Consider the following 20,086-nt stretch of genomic DNA (forward strand, 5'->3'; position numbering starts at 1 on the left):
GTTTCTTGAATGTAATTAAAAATTTTATCACTAGAATGTCCCCATTGTAATAAAGAGCCTGACCTCATTTGTGATATTTGGCTGCTGATTTCTTTCTAAGCTTTGGTCTCCCTTTCCCCTTTGGCTCCACATCTGGACATGCTGATCAAGAAAGCTCATCCTGCACCTGCTTCACTGAACCCAGTAGGAAATGTAAGTCTTAAAAATCTCTAGCCCAAGTAAATGGGAAATTTTCCCAGTCTCACTGACTGGCCACTAGCAAGACCTGGCCCACCCTTGCTGCTTGGGCTGAATTAGCCAGGACATCCCTGAGCCCATTCTGCTCTACTGGGAGTTCTTATATGAGTCGTAATGTTCTTTCAAATTTTCTTGGTACACGCAGTATTATCAATGACATCTGAATGAGATGACAAAAACACTCATATGAGGCAAAGTAATATGACTGGAAAAAAATGACTCCATTTTTGTTGAAATCAGTTTGAAATATGGGAAAACAAATCATGAAACTGAGCGTGTGATTCTTGACCTCAGGGTTATATGTTCAAGCCCCACTGGGCTGAGTTTACTTAAAAAAAAAAAATAAGGAAACCGAATATATCTGCAATGATATATATCATTCAAAATTAGTCTCTAAATATATAGAATGGATATATTCCTTTAAAAGTGTCACTGGGCTGAAAGCTTACTGGGACGAATATACAAATATTCCCCCTCAAAATAAATGTCATAATTATTATATCTAAATTATTGTTTTGATTATACATTTTTCAACAGCATCATTTTGTATAATGAATTGCTCCATGAGAACCACCTACATATTATGGTGTCTCTCTTTCCCCTCCCACTAATACTTCCACTAAATAAGTATCTCCTAAGCAACCTCCCAAACTATTATCCTGCCTTTATATTCATTCAGAAGAATGAATCCCAGCCAAATCATGAATTAATAAATTGGCAGGATCAGAATCATGTTCAACAACTTCCCTTGGATTCATACCTGCCAAATCTCTACACAGACAGATAGGGAGATCTTGGCAACACTTTGAGTTTAGATTTGACTTACTCATTTTTTTAGTTGAAATATTTTATTCTGCCAATATATTCAATGCATTGAATTCTCAAGCACTTCTGTTGATAAGAGCCTAAATTCTCATTAAAGCGATTCTTTCACAAAGAGGAACCACACCAAGAGAAATATCCAGGCTAGTCTCCATTTGCAGCATTTCCTTCTCCCACTTCCTGGTTTCTTGTACAGCTCATTCACTTCTAATGATAAATTTTTAAATTTTTCTCTGGCTTTTCTAAAAAAACGTTCATATTTCACTCAACTAGCTGTTTCTCTTTTTGTTTCAGGAGAGAAAGGCAAACACATCAGAGAAAAAAAGGATGGGTAAAATAAGGAACATCAACTTCCAAGTGTCTGTCTTCTTTGTGTAAAGGGTACAAGAGAAATTTGTTTGTTTTATTAATCATTTCATTTTAAATCCAAGAAGCTGTGTGAGACAAACAGAAAATGCCAGCAAGGATGACATGACAAAGAGGCTAATAAACTGCAGAACGCGTATACCGTGGAGAGGAGCTAAGCACCATAAACTGCCTCCCGGGAACAGAGCACGTAGCTCAGCCAAAGCGGGTCACAGCCCGGCTAAACACCACGCTGACAGTGAGGAAGAAGAATGCACCAAATATCTCAAATAGTTCACGAAGGCTGAAAAATATTAACTGTTTATGAATTTTATCTTTATCATATGATAAATTAAGGATCATCTCCTCTAATGTCGTACCATGGATCATGTATTCCAAAGACAGTGAAGTCTTTTTTTCAGTTGATGGTGCATTTTTTTTTAAAGATTTTATTTATTTATTTGACAGACAGAGATCACAAATAGGCTGAGAGGCAGGCAGAGAAAGAGAGGAGGATGCAGGCTCCCCACTGAGCAGAGAGCCCGATGTGGGGCTCAATCCCAGGTCTCTAGGACCATGACTTGAGCTGAAGGCAGAGACTTTAACCCACTGAGCCACCCAGGTGCCCCTTGATGGTGCATTTTAAGGAAAAGAAAACCCCACCTATTTGTACTTGCGATAGGCACCAAAATAATCTTAGTATCCCTAATCCTAAGGGTATAAGAAAGGCAGCTAAAAATAATTCAACCTAACTTTATATAATTCCCTGACGTGTAAGGAAGGGCTCCTCGTTTTATGCATGTATGTGACTTTCTGACGTTGTTTCTTTTAATATTTCATTTCTCTATTACACTGTCTTGCGTCTTACATTGACAACAGTATTGGTGATGAGAAACATCCTTTTAAAAGATATCTCAACAAAAGACAACTTAATGTATCCCCTTTCCATGAAAATTAAGGAGAGTGAAACGTTAGCCAAAAGTTACCTTCTTGATGGTCTCCAGCATGGATCGCCCTCCCTGCCAAGGCTTGGAGTTCTTTCTGATACACGACAAACTGGCCATGCTGTGCCATTTTCGGTCCTCCAGTTTCTTATGAAAAGCATTAGCAAGCAAAAGCACCGTGTCATATATGTAAAGGTTTGAAATCTGAAAAGACATTAGACGGTAATCATTAGAATCATTGATGCCTACCATTGAGAATAAGGGGAAAATCATCAGCTCGGCTACTTCCGTTCATGTCATAGATGGCTGGTTTACTGGGTTATTTATTAAGCAAAAGGTTTCTTTTTTTCATTTCCTGGGCAATTTCACCATTGACAATGAAGTCTTGTCTGATTGTATGCCTCAATTGCTTTCTCGGCTTATTTAGGTGTGAAAGGGAAGATAAAAAAGAAGTTTCGACAGAGGCGAGACTGTTAGTGTCAGACCTTTGAAAATCACTGGCCCTCATTTCTTTCTGAAGAGGTAAGGATCTAAGGGTTTCAGATTGGAAGGGTAAACTGAATAATACATTTTCTGAATATGTCAAGTTTTTGCATTCTGATTATTCAGATGGAGAAATATCAACTTGATCTTACATATAAAATGAGTGTCATAAGTGCAAGAAAAAGGAAGCGGCCATCTGTGTGTATGTGTCTGTCTATGGGGATTCGGTGATGAGAAAATGAGAGAACACAGCGCCATTCAGAAACATTATAATTATCAAGGATCTATACAAACTTATCTAGGTATACACAGGAATTGCAATTCAATAGCATGACAAATACCATAAACTATGAACTGTGGGTGAGTATGTGTTATATATATTAATGCTTTCTTCTTCCAGAGTAATCATGTCATTATCTCCCTTCTATATAAATTGAAAAAATGAACTGAAAATTTTTGCTCTGATCTATTGCACTCTTACACTTGACTCGTGCCAGAAGTACTATTCATACTGTCAATTGCAGGAGGTGTTTATTTTTTGAAGATATTAGAAATTATTTAGGAAATATAAACACCAAGATACATCCAAAGTCAGTAAAAGATTTTAAATGGTATATTACTACTTCTCTGAAGGAAAAATAAAACACAAAGTAAAAAAAAATGAGAAATCACTATAGCTATGGAAGTTAAATCCATCTTAAAGCGTTTGAGTCTCCTCAGATTTTTAAATATATCTTGTTATCACAGTTTTTTCCTGAAAACAAAGGTGACAATATGTTGATTGCCCTTTGTTTATAATTAATTATAATTCATTACTAAGGAATCTTATGAAATTGTCTTCAACCATCACAGAATGGCACTAAATTTCAACTATTGGGAGGACAGTTTAATATTATGAAAAACTGTTAATAAGCACTTCCTAAAAGTGCCTTGTGAGTTTTCTTTCATTACTAGGTGAATCTTAATCATTTGTTTTTGTTAAGCATCATTTTATATGCATAGTACTGAGGGAAGGCAGGCCTTTCTTTAAAGAGACAGGGACATTAATGGAGGCTTGTGATGGAACGAGCATTAGGTATTATATGACTGATGACTCACTGACCTCTACCTCTGAAACCAATAATATGTTATATGTTAATTAATTGAATTTAAATAAAATAAATAAGTAAAATGATGTGACTTGAAAGCAAAATAAAGAGGTACTACATATTCTCATGCACTATGTGAAATACCAGTTTGTTCTTTATAAGGAAATATTAGGACAGGCTACTCTCACCTTCACCTCCCTGAACCTCCCCTGTCTGATAATTACTAGAGAGAGTAGGGGGCATGGATGACATCTGCAATGAATGAGGACTTGAAGATAAAAGTAGTTGATGAGTCAAAATTCAGTTTGAATTAGACTTTGAAGACCTGAACGGAAAACCTTTGGACATTTTCTCAATAATCTGCAATACTCTGGCCTCTTTTAACCTTTCCTTGCTTGGCTGCCTCAAACTTGCTTGCTCTTCACTCTCTAGCTCTCCTTGGCTTCTCCCTCTGGCTGACTGATTTAAATATATATATATATATGAAATGGTAGGAACAGCACTCTTTGATGTCTCTTTACCTTTCTCCAACTACCTAACTTCTAATATTCAATTTGCAGGTCACAGGTGAGGTGAATCCTACCCTGGCTAATTCTCAGGACTCTACTTGTTTCCAGGCTAATTGGGCAGTCTTCTTTATCTCCCATGACACTCATGTTGCATGCTTCTATTTGTAACATGTAATGGTAAGTTTGTTTGTTTGTTTGTTTGTTTGTTTTTTTAATCTGGTTTTCACACTAGAATATGAGTTCCTTCCAGATAGGGCTCATAGTGTCCAAATGTTTCCCCTCTGTAATTTTGTTTCCCTTCTTCTTTATTTCCTCTTGGCTTAGCCTGGAGCCTAGCACACATTTGGCTTTTGATAAATAGTTGTCAAATAAGAGAAGACAAAGAAAAGGAAGTCAGGTTTAATGTCAGGTACATCTGACAGAAGTCAAGATGTGAGAAACCTGGCAACTTGTGTTCTATCCTAATCTTGACATTGCCATGGCACAGGGTCTCCTGCAAACTCTGAGGCATGTGCCTTAATCGTCCATGCTGCTCCTAAAGGTGAATGCCTTGTCTTTGATATGACAGGTGTTTTTGACAAATGGCTGCCTCTCATTCCCACCTTCTGAACTATGGGATTGAAAGGAGGTGATGACATTCTCTGAGATTTCCATTACCCCTTCTGGTAGTTGTTTCTCAGGGAAGTGCCTATTTTGTTTTGAGGTTCATGCTCTTTCCTATGCTGAGGTCCTATTCTGCTATCACCTATTGTTCTGTTGGTCACTCTGTATTCATGAGGTCTTTGACTCCTCTCTCACAGTGATTCTAAACTATCTCCCTCCATTAAAAGAAGTCACTGCAATTCCTACAGAGATGATTTTGACTTTTGTTCTGGCCACAACCAACAAGAGGGACTATTTACCGGATCCAAACACACACCTCCTCTAACATCTCAAACTCCATTTTTCCACCATCTGACCAATCATTTTTCTCTATCTTACTGTCACCACCCTCGCTTTCTGACTTACTTGAGCCCCCAGCACCCACCTCCTTTATAAGACAATCTTCTAATATTTGACAGCAGCCATGACTTGCCCTGAAACATCCTCTTTCCTTTGGTTGTTCATCATTTGGTGTAACTCCTAGGCTGCTCATCATCTCAGCATTTTTCTTCTGTCCTGTTAGTTTTTGATGTTTCTGTTCAGAGTTTAGAACTCATTGCCAACATATTATTGCAGATGTGATCTGTCTAGGACAGAGTAGTCTAAAGGGTTGTCTCTCTTGATTTCACAAAATGCTCCACTAAGGAGACCAAGATCACATTAAAATGGCTTAGAGCCAAAAGGACTTGTGCTATGTTTAAACAAAATTTGCCTTCATCTTAATAACCTTAAACAGCTATCAAATCAGGTCTTATCCATCCAGACTTCTTATAATAATTTTGAACCTATCCTTTATCTCCTTGAAATGTCAAATTTCACATTTATTTTTAATCAGCAAATATTAATAATTTGGATCTTGATTATATAACACAGCATAAGCTTTCTCTCCTAGCTTTATGTCATTCACAAATCTGTTATGCATTATTATTCACTTTTATTTGTGTAATGGTAAATAATTAAAAATGTAAGGTCCAAGAATACTATTTTTGGATGACCATATACAGTTCCTTGCACTTCAAGAGTAAAATATTTATCATTATGGTTGAGCATCCTCTTAGTTCCATACTTCCCAAATTGAAGTTAAAAGAAGTTATGGATATTAGAAGTACTCAGAGCTACAAAATATATCTGAGCTATGTTCCAGGCATATCAAATTTGCTCAAAGATTTGAAGAATAAACAAAATTAACTGGTAAATTATTTGAAATATTACATTTAATTTTAAAGAAACTCATAAGTTATACATTTTAAGATAAAACTTCCACATATTTCTATTTCACATATTTCTAACTTTTATCTTTTTTAAATCTAAAAATAATGTTTACTACTATCTTCTAAGTTATTTATTGAAATATTTGCTTGACATTAACCTATCTAGACTTTTTAATGCCTTTCTATAAAGATTTCATAAGGAAATTGGTAAATTATACCTAAAAGTCAATATGCAATAAATAGGTTTATAACATTCTATCTTTATAAAAAAAATAAGTAAATAGGATTTAGTTTGATAGTGCTTACCTTTAAGGAAGTCCTATTGTCATATTTGAAGTATCCCAAACCATGTATTTAGTAATATATTCTACAGTTTATCCAAATATCAACTTTTAGTGTATTAAATTCTGTCAGAATCATTTTCCTTCGAAACTTGGAACAATATACCAATCTCATGTACTTTGGTCTTCTATCCAAGTATTTTTCTGGTATTTCTAAATTATAATATTGTGATCATATCTACTTTTTTATTTAATATTCTAAAACAATTATTATTTAGACCTCATTTTAAAGCAGTAAGGCATATGCTTACCATCTCCAAAACCTGCTCCTTATAAACGAGTGGTTTATTTTTTTTAAATAATTTTAACTCTAATTTTTCCAATTTGAAGACATTTTTTCTTAGATGGAGATAACAAAAGCAAAAAAAAATTTGAAATTTTCTATTTTCTCTCTATTAGTAGTCAATCTAACATTAGTTTCACCAAGCAGTTAATGCCTCACTTTTTTCTCGCTTCATGTATTGTACAAACTTTGTCTCTAGAGCTAAAAGTTTTCTTTAACTTTATTTTGCAGCTTCAACTCATCCTTGATTTTAGTCTTTCTGGCATGAATTTAAAAGTTTGGAAAGCTTGTTTTTTGTTTATAACAAAACAAATCTGAACCTTCTTTCTCTGTATATTAAATTAAGCAAGAGCCCAGAGACCTCTACCGAGACCCACATGAACTCTCTTCTCCCCTGTTGTACTGACTATTGTGATTTTATAGTTGGGTCTCTATTTTTAGAGCTCACTTGAGTCATATTTTCATACTTTTACTTTTTCTAAGCTATTTTTAATAGTACCCTGCTGATAAGATAAAAATCTGTGATCCTATTTACCTGCAGTTTTTTATAGGCTCCAAGTTGGGAGGGTTACGTCTCTGAAGGAATCCCCTACTTCCAATTTTTTAAAACATATTATTCTTGTGGCTTCCTCTAACTTCAGTCAGATAAAATTTTTACCAAGAGAAGCCTCTATATCATATGTTGTGTTTTTAGTGGAACATCTTAAATTAACAGTCCTGCATTTAAGATTCTTAATTTTATATATATATATATATCCACATGTCAAATCTTCTGTCAATTTTTCTTTTATATACTAGATATTTTCTCAAAACCTATTATGTATAATAGGGAAGTTATTGTGTAATAAATCCTCAAAGAAAAGTAATTTTCTTATTTTCTTCCATCTGTGGGTTTTACAGGTGGAAGACAAAGGTGTGGGATAAGAGGCATGGTGCTTCCTTAACTCAGTATAGAAGTCTGGGGCTATGAAGAGAAAGAAAGAAAAAGAAAGAAAGAAAGAAAGAAAAAATATTTGTTCCATGGTTTCAAGATACTCATTAATAAATCAGTAGGATTATACTTTTAGATGAATGTGCCTTAAAATATTATGTAGCTACTTTCTGCTTTCCCAGTTTGTATATTTCCTATTACTTCCTTTGACAGAGATGAACTTCAATAATTCAAAATTTTCTTAATTAAAATTATTCCACTGTCTACATTTAGAATTCTATCATTTTCATATCAATCATGTTCATGACCAATTAATATGAAAAAATGGGTCATTATAAGCATATGTGTAAGACTGGCATTAAAATTTAAACAGACCTTGTTTAGACTTCAGAGTGGCATACTTTAATCATTGTCTTCTCCTTAATTACATTCAAATCAACATATATTTATGAAGAAGCAAAGCAGTGTGGTAGGTGTGATGGAGGAAACAAAGATAGACGAGTACTTCATGGGATTTTATGATACCAGATCTTGGAGGAGACCTAGTCTCAAAGAGCCTAAATCTAGTAAGTAACACAAAGTTTTGTGGTCAATGGTCCTGGTAAATACATGCTGCTCCTTACAATGGTGATAAGTATGATGAAGTGGTTAGATAAATAGTAATTAATCTTTAAAAAAATCCAAAACTGACTAAAGATAGGAAAAATGTAGAGATGTCTTTCAAAAGAAGTCATTTTACAAAATGACCTTATTTATCTGGCATTACTGGGGATGAACTAGTTCTTATAGGGGTGTATTTCCAAACTGTTCAAACTGAGTATCTCTAAGCACTAAAACATTTTTGATATTAAACATTTTGAAAGAACAGCTTTCTAAAATATATATTTTTCTGACTTCTGAAATTGACCATGACTTTAATCTTTGTTGCTATCTCAGAGTTATTGTTACAATACTAATATGTTAGCAGCATAGCACGATTATACCCTTAGGAACTGTTTTATGACACCGAGTTGTTTTTATTGGAAAAGCCCTACACTGATAGGATATTTGAATTAGTATATCTGATTATTTTTTTCTGTCCCTTGTCTGCTAGAAAATGCTCCTTATGGCTTCGGACTGTTGTCGATATGCCTGCCTTGGTAACAACCCATTCATACTGACATATTGAGATTTCCAGTGCAAAGGAAATAAAACTAAATAAAACTAAATCTGATAGCATTTTCTTTAAGAAAAAGAAAATAGGCTCTGGGTGAGTTTTTAAAGGACATCCTTATGAGTAAACTGCAGGGACTTCCTGTTCTCTATGTTGCTGCTCAGAGATTTTATTTATTTACTTTGAATTTCTTTGTTGTATTCTGAATAGCAAAGCTTTCAGTTATATCCCATCTGATTTCGATAGGACTATATAGCACTATAGTATTTTTGCATTTCTAAGTATATTTTGATGAATATCTTCAAACTGGAGACTAATCTTTAAAAAGAGAATAAATGTCTATGTCCTTGTTATGCCTGAGAAGTCAAGCAAATTTAATAATTTGGAATTTGGCATTAAGGAATGTCAATCACAAATTCCACCGTGGCAAATGCTATGTATCTACTTGCTGAGAAGGAAATAACATTTACTCATTATATTTTTATTAAATGAGTATGTATTTTGCTATAATGAGGTCAAGATCAAAGACAGAAATTCTTAGCATTCGTGCATCAGACTTACTAAATTTCTAGAGGAAGAGAATAGTTCAGAAAATGCAAACATGTATCATTCTGAATCTATTACAACTCAAAGAGCTCTGTATAATTGGCCAATGAAGCACCTCGAGAGAAATACTGTAGCATTTAGAATATACCTCCATATTCTGAGCAAATGGATCCTTTGGATCACACAACGTTGAAGATATTCGATGGTTGCCACGGAAACATCGCTGACTTATGTTCTGGGGGACTGGAAATGTCTGCCGGATGATTGTTAACCTTCCAATTGATCTTCTTACAAGTTCCTGAACATCCACATCATTTATTTCCTATAAGATAAGAAATGGAATTATTAGAAATGCTTTAATATGGTAACAGAAACAGAAAACTATTAATGAGTTGTTATTTGTAAATGTAAAGGAATTCGTGACTATAATGCATTTGCTTAGTGTTTAGGACACATCCAGATGAAAACAATAATACATGTTAATTAAAATGATCAGCTCATTTATAGGTGTTGTTTGTGCTTTATATTATATACATTAATGCCTAAATAATTCTAAATGGAGCAACTGCTTAAATCCACCTTATCTGTAGTAATTTTCTAATATACTATGTTGAACATTGGAAAAATATTTGTCTAAACATTGAAAAAGGTCATAAAATCAGTGGGTTTCAAGGTACTTTGAGTACCCAGAAGATAGTTGCAATGTAAGAGGAATATATATTTTTCTTAGAAATGAAAAATGGAGTTTTTAAATAAAGCAAGTAAAGAAAACAAGAGGACATTTAAAAAAATGTTTCTCAATTATTTCTTAGAACTGGTATTAATTCATACATTTCTCTTGGTAAAGAACAGATTAAACAAAGTGTTCATAAAGATGGAACATTTTTTATTATACAATGTGAACCAGAATAGATGAATGGAAAAAAAACCAATATTCTTTATCCAAATTGATATTATCTTGCACATGAGTATTTGTCAAAGTCAAGGAACATATTTTCTGCTTTCTTCACCCCCTCCCACCTTCCAACTTCAGACTTAAATTTTAAGACTTGGATCAATCATGGAAGTCGAAATAATAAAAATGAAATAATATTTTTATACTATAACATCTATTCTAACTGGAATTAGAATAGAAAAGATAAGAATAAATTTTAGTTTTAAAGCAGTCTTTACTAAAGCAGTTTGTGCTTCATAGTGTCCATTTGGAGTGTTTTAAACCAACAAAGCCTTTGCAATTAACATATTATAGGTTTCAATAGATTCTTATGACGGCAGAAATAAGATTTGACACAAGATAAATTTTGGACTGTGGTGAGCATTTCTTGGTTTTGATCTGAAGAATTATTAAAGAATAATGAAAAAGAGGGGCGCCTGGTTGGCTCAGTGGGTTAAAGCCTCTGCCTTCAGCTCAGGTCATGATCCCAGGGTCCTGGGATCAAGCCCCACATCGGGCTCTCTGCTCAGCGGGGAGCCTGCTTCCCTCCTCTCCTTCTGCCTGCCTCTCTGCCTACTTGTGGTCTCTGTCTGTCAAATAAATAAAGAAAATCTTTAAAAAAAAAAAAAAGAATAATGAAAAAGAAAAAGACTATTTACAGGTGTAAATTGTCTTCTTTTCCTTTCTAGATTAATTACATATTATTCTTATTTAAAGCATATATTAGTTTTAAAATTCATTATTTTTTATCTTCACAAAATAGAGATTTTCTGGAAATAAAATAATACCTGTCAGCTGTATGCAGTATAATATTCTGGATTTCTGGTCAATTGATCCCTAATGTACCATAAAAAATGATTTTTCTCATTTAAAATGCTGTCTTTTTCCTTTAGTCTATGTCCTTTCCCTAGCCCACCAGAAACACTATCTGGCAAAAAGCAAGTCACTTTTTAATTCTCTATTATCTATTCACAAAGCAGAATTAAACAGTATCTCATCAACTTCCATTTTAAGACTGAAATTTAACCAGAAACATTTTAAAAGTAACTAATATTGCTTTTCAGTGTCTTTACTTTTTTTTTTTTTATTCCATGTTGTGCAGACAGGAATTTTCATTTAAAAGACAGTGAGAGATTCTACCACCTTTTTCATAATGTTAATTAAGTTTTGTTATATATGTGATTTTTTGTTCTTTAGTAATACTAAGATACAGCAACATTTTGTAAAACAGCATCATTTCTACCTGCCCCACACATGATGAACTATAAATCAGCATGTTAGTATAAAAACTTATATTAAGTCTCTGCTTATAGTTGACAAACATTAAGCACTTCACCTATTGTCTCATTTTCTACTAAAAACTGCATTCTGAATCAGATACTGTGATTCTTACTTCATAAATAAAGAACCAGAGAAATTCCAAGTTCTTCATTCAAAATATTCTTTATTCATGGTATGAATTTATAAATGTCATCAAAAGAAACACTCTCTAAAGTAATTATACAAGATATGCACATTTCCTTATGTGAAATATTTAGATTAATATTCATGAATGATAGAAATTAAAACTATAAAGATATATTATTCTGGTATTAAACATATTAATGATTCTATAAGGAATAATAAAGTAATCTATCATGAGCCAAAGTCTTTAAGTGGACTATTTTCAAGCCCGCAAAAAGGGATGATTTTGAAAGCTGAAGTTCTCAGGTGTCTAAGCAACTAAGCTATATCTGAGGAAATGTCAATTTAAATTGAATATATTTTGCCTATTATTATTTGGGAAAGGGAAAAGGAAGTAATTTTCTGGGAGGAAAGAATCTGCCATTCTGAATGAAGTTAACAGACAGTCTGTCTCAAAAAATTCACTTGCAGTTTTAGTTTTGACACCTGATCTCAAAAATAGTTTGATAGCGATATGAAAACTTGATTAGGCAGCTATTTTATATTTACAGAACTTTACTTCTACATTTCAAAAAGTGCATTTCAAGAGAGGTAGATGTAATGCTATGTAAACACTGAAAGTCAAATGAATATTTACTCTATTTTAAAGATACTCTTTTAAATGAAAAAAAATCCATAAGTAAACTACTATAATAAAATATGAAACTATTGTATAATCTATTAGAATTTACATTGTTCTAAGACTCTGAACTTTAAAAAATGTGCAAACCATCAGATTTTTTAAAAATCCAGAACCAGTTCAAACACTCATTCTCCCAAGCCTCCAGTACCACCAAATTATGCTAATCTCTATAAAGATATACAGAAATTTTCTCAGTTTTAAAGAATTTAAAGAGGTTGAATAACAAAATTGTTTGTTCTTTTTGTATTCTCTATATGAATAAGTATATTTCTGAATTAAGAATTAATAATGTAATAAAAGTGAAAAAATGTGTTATTTATTTATTTTTAAAGATTTTATTTATTTATTTGACAGAGAGAAATCACAAGTAAGCAGAGAGGCAGGCAGAGGAGGAAGCAGGCTCCCCGCGAAGCAGAGAACCTGATGCAGGGCTTCATACCAGGACCCTGGGATCATGACCTGAGCCGAAGGCAGAGGCTTTAACACACTGAGCCACCCAGGCTCCCCAAAAAAAGGTTTTATTATATCTAACATATTTATATATAATAAAACATATATATATACACACAGATATATTTGAATGTATATGTGTTTGTGTGTGTGTGTGTGTGTGTGTATACACACACTTCTTTAGAAATTAGGCATACAGTCTTTTTTTTTTTTCCCAAAAAATAACTTACACAGATAATAAAAAATTATTAATAGTCCAGTCAAAATATTCCTATTCCCTTTGCTGTAAGAGTTTGGTACAAGGTGAACCCTGAACTGTGTAAGAGAGAAGAGGAAAGCTAAAACTTTGTTACAACTCCATCCAGAAACAGCCACTTCCCAGAACAAATCTTTTAGGAGAATTCAGTCACTCCCAAATCTTTGTGGTGTATCAGCATAGGTTTAAAATAATAAATTCCAGGGAAGGAAAGACTCTCAAAATCCATTAGATCAGATGCCCATCTATACTGTATAAGCTATTTTGGAAGAGACTTCCTTCTTTTCCCTTTTTTTTTCTTTTTTTAAATCTCAGCATCTAACAAAGTTTTTGTCTCATCATAGGTATTTGCTAAATGTTGATAAATTTAAAAATGAATGAACAAATGAAGTAATGGCAGGACTTCACCAAACTATCTCCTAAAGATAGATACCTGAAATTTTAAGTGTAGCAACTGGGATGCTGTCATAACTTCAACACTAACAAATAAGCCAGATTTTAGTAATGTCATTAAGCAGTATACTATATGGCGTAGTTTGAAAAAATTATATTTTTTTGTTGTTGCTTTTGCTAATGTTTATATTCTTCATGCTTCAGCAAAGATGAACCTTTCATGCTTCCACAAAATTTAACATTAATGTGAAATAATTACACAAACATAATGTTGAAATATGGAACAAAACCAACTGTAGGCTATATACCAGCAGGAAATGTAGCAGAATGGTAACTTTCTGCTTGAGAGATTAGTAGTGAGCAGTTCAATTAATCACTAAACTAGGAAAAATGAACAACCTCCTTTACACATATAGGCTTTTAAAATCTAAACAACAACTTCTTTTTAACTGCAATACTGAATTGCAGCAATTACCTTAAATTATTTAAACAAGAAGTCAGGGCACCAAAGGTCAGGTTCAGTGTTATCAAAGGATAGAGGGTGCTTATAGCGTGATATTTCCTGCATCTCTAGACAATGCATATCTTTCTATCCGAATTTCTAATTTTTGTAAAACTTAAATAAAGTGTGAGGCCATCTGTTTCATGACCCTAGGGGGATGACAATACTTATACGGAAAGGCTGTTCTGAGCTAGAGTCACTGATTGCAGGGAGAAGATAAATACCATTACCAACTACTAACATATGATTGATTATACCATATGAGGTAACACAGCCTCTCATTATTATAGCACACTTATTGCAAATGAAAAAAATATATTGTTTTCAAGTTCGTACATCAATTTGTATCATGATGCACATTGCCAACTTTGATTTATAGCACCTCTTTAAGAAACTATTGGTGCAATAGATTAAATAAATGTTTGCAACCCATTTTAAAATTAGCAACAAAATAGTAGCTATGCAAACCAATCTAGACAGATTCATGTTTTCCACATTCAGTCAAATGGGCATTTGCATAGTTAGAGTTTTGCTGTTGTTGTTACTACTTCTAGAGTTTGTTAACTTCTTAGCAAATTTGAGAAATAGATGTTTCTTCTTTTATGGAAACTAGGAAAATTTTAATTCATTCATTATAAATTTGTATAAGCAACTCATAAACAAAGTAAAGGTACTGAGAGTTAAGTCTCCAAAGGCATATTTTGTATCTCAGAGAAAACAAGGTAACTAAACGGAATCACTTAGAAGAATGTTGATTGCAGATATATGGATAATGATTTTTCCTAGGAATGAAAGTACAGAAAACATGTTTGAACCTCGTTTAGGTAAAAATAATAACAAATATAAACTGTGGGCTGTGAACATCAGATTTTTCAGAAGCTAGGTGGTATTGACCTGCCCCAAAGAAATGACAGCTCTGTTCAAGGACTAGTAAGAAAGACTGCATGTAAAAAGGACACAAGGGTTTTAGTAATGGTAAAGGTGAAGTTATAAAGTTATGACAGCTTACAGTAGAAAATCCAAGTGTGAAGGAGGAAAAAAAGAATTGTGGTCTTTTATACTCCTAACATTTAGTGATTTATTTGCTGGTTAAATTGCTTTGTTTGTGTGGATGTTTTATTTACAAAATAGTGGCCCAACTTGCTGAATATACATTTAAAGACATTTTCCTTCTAATATTTTATTAAATTAACTTAAATGTAAGTTTAAAAAGACTCCTAATGTTTATGAAATCTATACTAAAATAGAAATTGTTATTATTTCCTTAATATTTGTCACTAATGAAATACACTCTAGTCTCCTCAGGCTTCCTCTTTATGATATGAAGGAATGATTTCTCCCATAGCACAAACAGATACAGAAGCAGTAGACAGATGACTCCTGGTGTTCCAGGATCTCTACGTGGGTTCACACTTTTAAGATTCAGGCATGTTTTTAGAAGTTTAATTGGATATGGGGGGGAAAGTAATTAATGGGTCCCCTATGTAATATTATCAAAGAAGAGAAGGGAAGGGACATTTTTGTTTAATGATTCTAAGTATTAATTGGTTTAATTAATCTTTAGTCAACCAGTACCAAAAGATTTGGATCATTCTTGCATATTTTCAGTGCTCTGAAACTAGAACTCAATCACAAGAGGAAAGGTGGGGAAAAACAAATACATGGAGGCTAAAGTGCATCTTACTAAAGAATGAATGGGTCAATTAGGAAATTTAAAAAGAATTGAAAAAACTCATGGAAACAAATGAAAATGAAAACACAAAGGTTCAAAATATTTGGGACACAGCAAAGGCAGTCCTGAAAAGAAAGTATATAGCGATACAAGCCTTTCTCAAGAAACAAGAAAGATCTCAAGTACACAACCTAACCCTACACCTAAAGAAGCTGGAGAAAGAACATCAAAGAAAGCCTAAACCCACCAGGAGAAGAGAAATCATAAAGATCAGAGCAGAAATTAATAAAATAGAAACCAAAAGAAATAATAGAACAAATCAATGAAACTAGGAACTGGTTCTTTGAAAGAATTAATAAGATTGATAAATCCCTGGCCAGATTTATCAGAAAAAAAGGAGAAAGGACCTAAATAAATAAAATCATGAATGAAAGAGAAGAGATCACAACCAACACCAAATACAAACAATTATGAGAACATATTGTGAGCAACTATATGCCAGCAAATTTGACAATCTGGAAGAAATGGATGCATTCCTAGAGACATATAAACTACCACAACTGAACCAGGAAGAAATAGAAAACCTGAACAGAACCATAACCACTGAGGAGATTGAAGCACTCATCAAAAATCTCCCAACAAAGAAGAGCCCAGGGCCAGACAGCTTCCCAGGGAAATTCTACCAAACACTAAAGAAGAATTAATACCTATTCTCCAGAAACTGCTCCAAAAAATAGATATGGAAGGAGAACTTCCAAACTCATTTCATAAGGCCAGCATTACCTTCCTCACAAAACCAGACAAAGACCCCACCAAACAGGAGAATTACAGACCAATATCCTTGATGAACACAGATTCGAAAATTCCCACCAAAATACTAGCCAATAGGATCAAACAGTAAATTTAAAAAATTACTCACCACAACCAAGTGAGATTTATTCCTGGGCTGCAAGGTTGGTTCAACATCCACATATTTGTATCAATGTGATACAGTACATTAATCAAAGAAAGAATAAAACCATATGAAACTCTCAATAGATGCTGAAAAAACACTTGACAAAGTACAGCATCATTTCTTGATCAAAACTCTTTACAGTATAGGCATAGAGGGTACATACTTCAAAACCATCAAAGCCATCTATGAAAAACCCACAGCAAATATCATTCTTAATGGGGAAAAACTGAGAAGTTTTCCCCTAAAGTCAGGAACATGGCAGGGATGCCCACTATCACCACTGTTATTCAACATATTATTAGAAGTCCTAGCCTCAGCAATCAGACAACAAAAAGAAATAAAAGGCATCTGAATCAGCAAAGAAAAAGTCAAACTCTCACTCTTTGCAGATAATATGATACTTTATGTGGAAAACCCAAAAGACTCCACTCCAAAACTGCCAGAACTCATACCGGAATTCAGTAGTCAGGATATAAAATCAATTCACAGAAATCAGTTGCATTTCTAGATACCAACAGCAAGACAGAAGAAAGAGAAATTAAGGAGTTGATCTCATTTACAAATGCATTGAAAACCATAAGATATCTAAGAGTAAACCTAACCAAAGATACAAAGAATGTGTACTCAGAAAACTATAAAGTACTCATGAAAGAAATTGAGGAAGGCACAAAGAAATGGAAAAACATTCCATGCTCATAGATTGGAAGAACAAATATTATGAAAATGTCTATATTCCCTAAAGCAATCTACACATTTAATGCAACTCTTATCAAAATACCATCAATTTTTTTCAAAGAAATAGAACAAATAATTCTAAAATTTATATGAAACCAAAAAAGACCCCAAATAGCCAGAGAAATGTTGAAAAATAAAGTCAGTATTGGTGGCCTCACAAGTCTAGGCTTTAAGCTCTATTACAAAGTGGTAATCATGAAGACAGTACGGTACTGGTACAAAAACAGAAAGATGGTATTATGCTAAGTGAAATATGTCAGACTGATAAAGAGAGCACCGAATCCTAACCACTAGACCACCATGGATCAATGGAACAAAATAGCCCAGAAATGGACCCTCAAATCCATGGTCAACTAGTCTTTCACAAAGCAGGAAAGAATTTCCAATGGAAAAAAGATAGCATCTTCAACAAATGGTGTTGGGAAAATTGGACAGCCACATGCAGAAGGATGAAACTGGACCATTTCCTTATACCACACAGAAAAGTAGACTAACATGGATGAAAGACCTCAGCTTGCAACAGAAACCTCTCAAAATCCTTGAGGAGAGCACAGGGAGCAACCTCTTCGACCTCAGCCACAGCAACTTCTTCCTAGAAACATCACCAAACGCAAGGGAGGCAAGGGCAAAAATGAACTATTGGGACTTCATCAAGATCAAAAGCTTTTGCACAGCAAAGGGAACAGTCAACAAAATCAAGACAACTTACAGAATGGGAGAAGGTATTCAAAAACGACATATCAGATAAAGGGCTAGTATTCAAGTATCTATAAAGAACTTATCAAACTTAATACCCAAAGAACAAATAATCTAATCAAGAAATGGGCAGAGGACATGGACAGACATTTCCACAAAGAAAACATCCAGATGGCCAACAGATACATGAAAAAGTGCTCCACATCACTTGGCATCAGGGAAATACAACTCAAAACCACAATGAGATACCACCTCACACCAGTCAGAATGGCTGAAATTAACAAGTCAGCAAATGACAGATGTTGGCGAGAATGCGGAGAAAGGGGAGCCCTCCTGCACTGTTGGTGGAAATGGAAGCTGGTGCAGTCACTCTGGAATTAGTAGGGAGGTTCCTCAAAAAGTTGAAAATAGAGCTACCCTATGACCCACCAATTGCACTACTGGGTACTTATCCTAAAGATACAAATGTAGTGATCCGAAGGGGCACATGCACCCAAATATTATAGCAGCAAGTCCACAACAGCCAAACTATGGAATAGAATCTAGATGTCCATCAACAGATGAATGGATAAAGAAGATGTGGTATATATATACAATGGAATACTATGCAGCCATCCAAAGAAATGAAACTTTGCCGTTTGCAATGATGTGGATGGAACTAGAGGGTATTATACCAAGAGAAATAAATCAATCAGAGAAAGACAGCTATCATATAATCTCTCTGATATGTGGAATTTGAGAGGCAGGGAGGGGGGATTGTGGGGCAGAGGAATGAAAAAATGAAACAAGATGGGATCTGGAGGGAGACAAACCATAAGAGACTCTTAATCTCACAAAACAACTGAGGGTTGCTGGGGGGTGGGGGTTGGGATAGGGTTGTTGGGTTATGGACATTGGGGAGGGTATATGCTATGGTGAGTGCTATGAAATATGTAAGCCTGATCATTCACAGACCTGTACCCCTGGGGCAAATAATATATTATATTTTAATAAAAATAATTTAAAAAATAGGATTGTGCTATCTGCAACAACATAGATGAACCTAGAGGGTATTATGCTAAGTGAAATATGTCAGACTGATAAAGAGAGCACCGAATCCTAACCACTAGACCACCAGGGAAGTTTGTCAGACTGATAAAGACCATATAATTTCACTCAAATTTGGCATCTAAAACAAAACAAAACAAACATCAAATGAATAAGCAAAAAAATAAAAGGCAGTATCAGACCTATAGAGAAGAAACTAATGGTTGCCAGAGGGATGGGGGTTGGGGAGATGGGCAAAATGGGTGAAGGGGAGAGGAAGGTACAGATTTCTAGTTATGGAATGGATAAGTCATGAGATTAAAAGGGATATTATAAGAAATATAGTCAATGATATTATAACAGTGCTGTAAGATAACAAAAGATAGCTAAACTTGTAGTGAGCGTAACATATTTGTTGAATCACTGTATCATACACCTGAAACTAATGCAATATTGTGCATCAATTAAGTTTAAATGAATACATAAATAGATAATTAATTAATAGGTAGTATAGGAATATTCTGAATTCACCTTCTCACTTGGACACATTGAATCAACAGCTGCATATGGAACAATCCCTTCTGAAAAATTACTGGAAATCAGCTGAGCAGCTACCTCACAACAAAAAATTAAAGAGCTTTATCAATACGGGTAGGAGAGGCAGAGACGTGTTCTTTCCAAAAAGCCCACCCCCAGCATAGTGACACACAGTTGAGAGGAATCTCACAAATACAGAGCTTGTCTCTGAGAAGCAAGGGGTCTATGCTCCACCTCAGGCATCCCAATTCTTAGGACCTACAATGGAGAGATAAGCCCCCAAAGTGTCTGGCTTTGGAAACCAATGGG

General features: G+C 34.2%; 1 protein-coding gene across 4 annotated transcripts in view; it reads right to left on the reverse strand.

The window, feature by feature from the left end:
* The window catches only part of GRID2 (glutamate ionotropic receptor delta type subunit 2), a 1,513,029-nt gene that overhangs the window by 576,680 nt on the left and 916,263 nt on the right, over positions 1-20,086 (reverse strand). For all 4 annotated transcript variants that reach the window (XM_082728077.1, XM_082728076.1, XM_082728074.1 and 1 more), the window contains 2 exons: positions 9,684-9,857; positions 2,391-2,552 (listed from right to left, as the gene is read on the reverse strand). In XM_082728077.1, the coding sequence (XP_082584203.1) occupies positions 2,391-2,552; positions 9,684-9,857 (336 nt within the window). The remainder of the gene's footprint in view (positions 1-2,390; positions 2,553-9,683; positions 9,858-20,086) is intronic.

Source organism: Mustela nivalis (genome assembly GCF_964662115.1).
Source record: "Mustela nivalis genome assembly, chromosome: 4".
Taxonomy (NCBI): Eukaryota; Metazoa; Chordata; class Mammalia; order Carnivora; family Mustelidae; genus Mustela; species Mustela nivalis.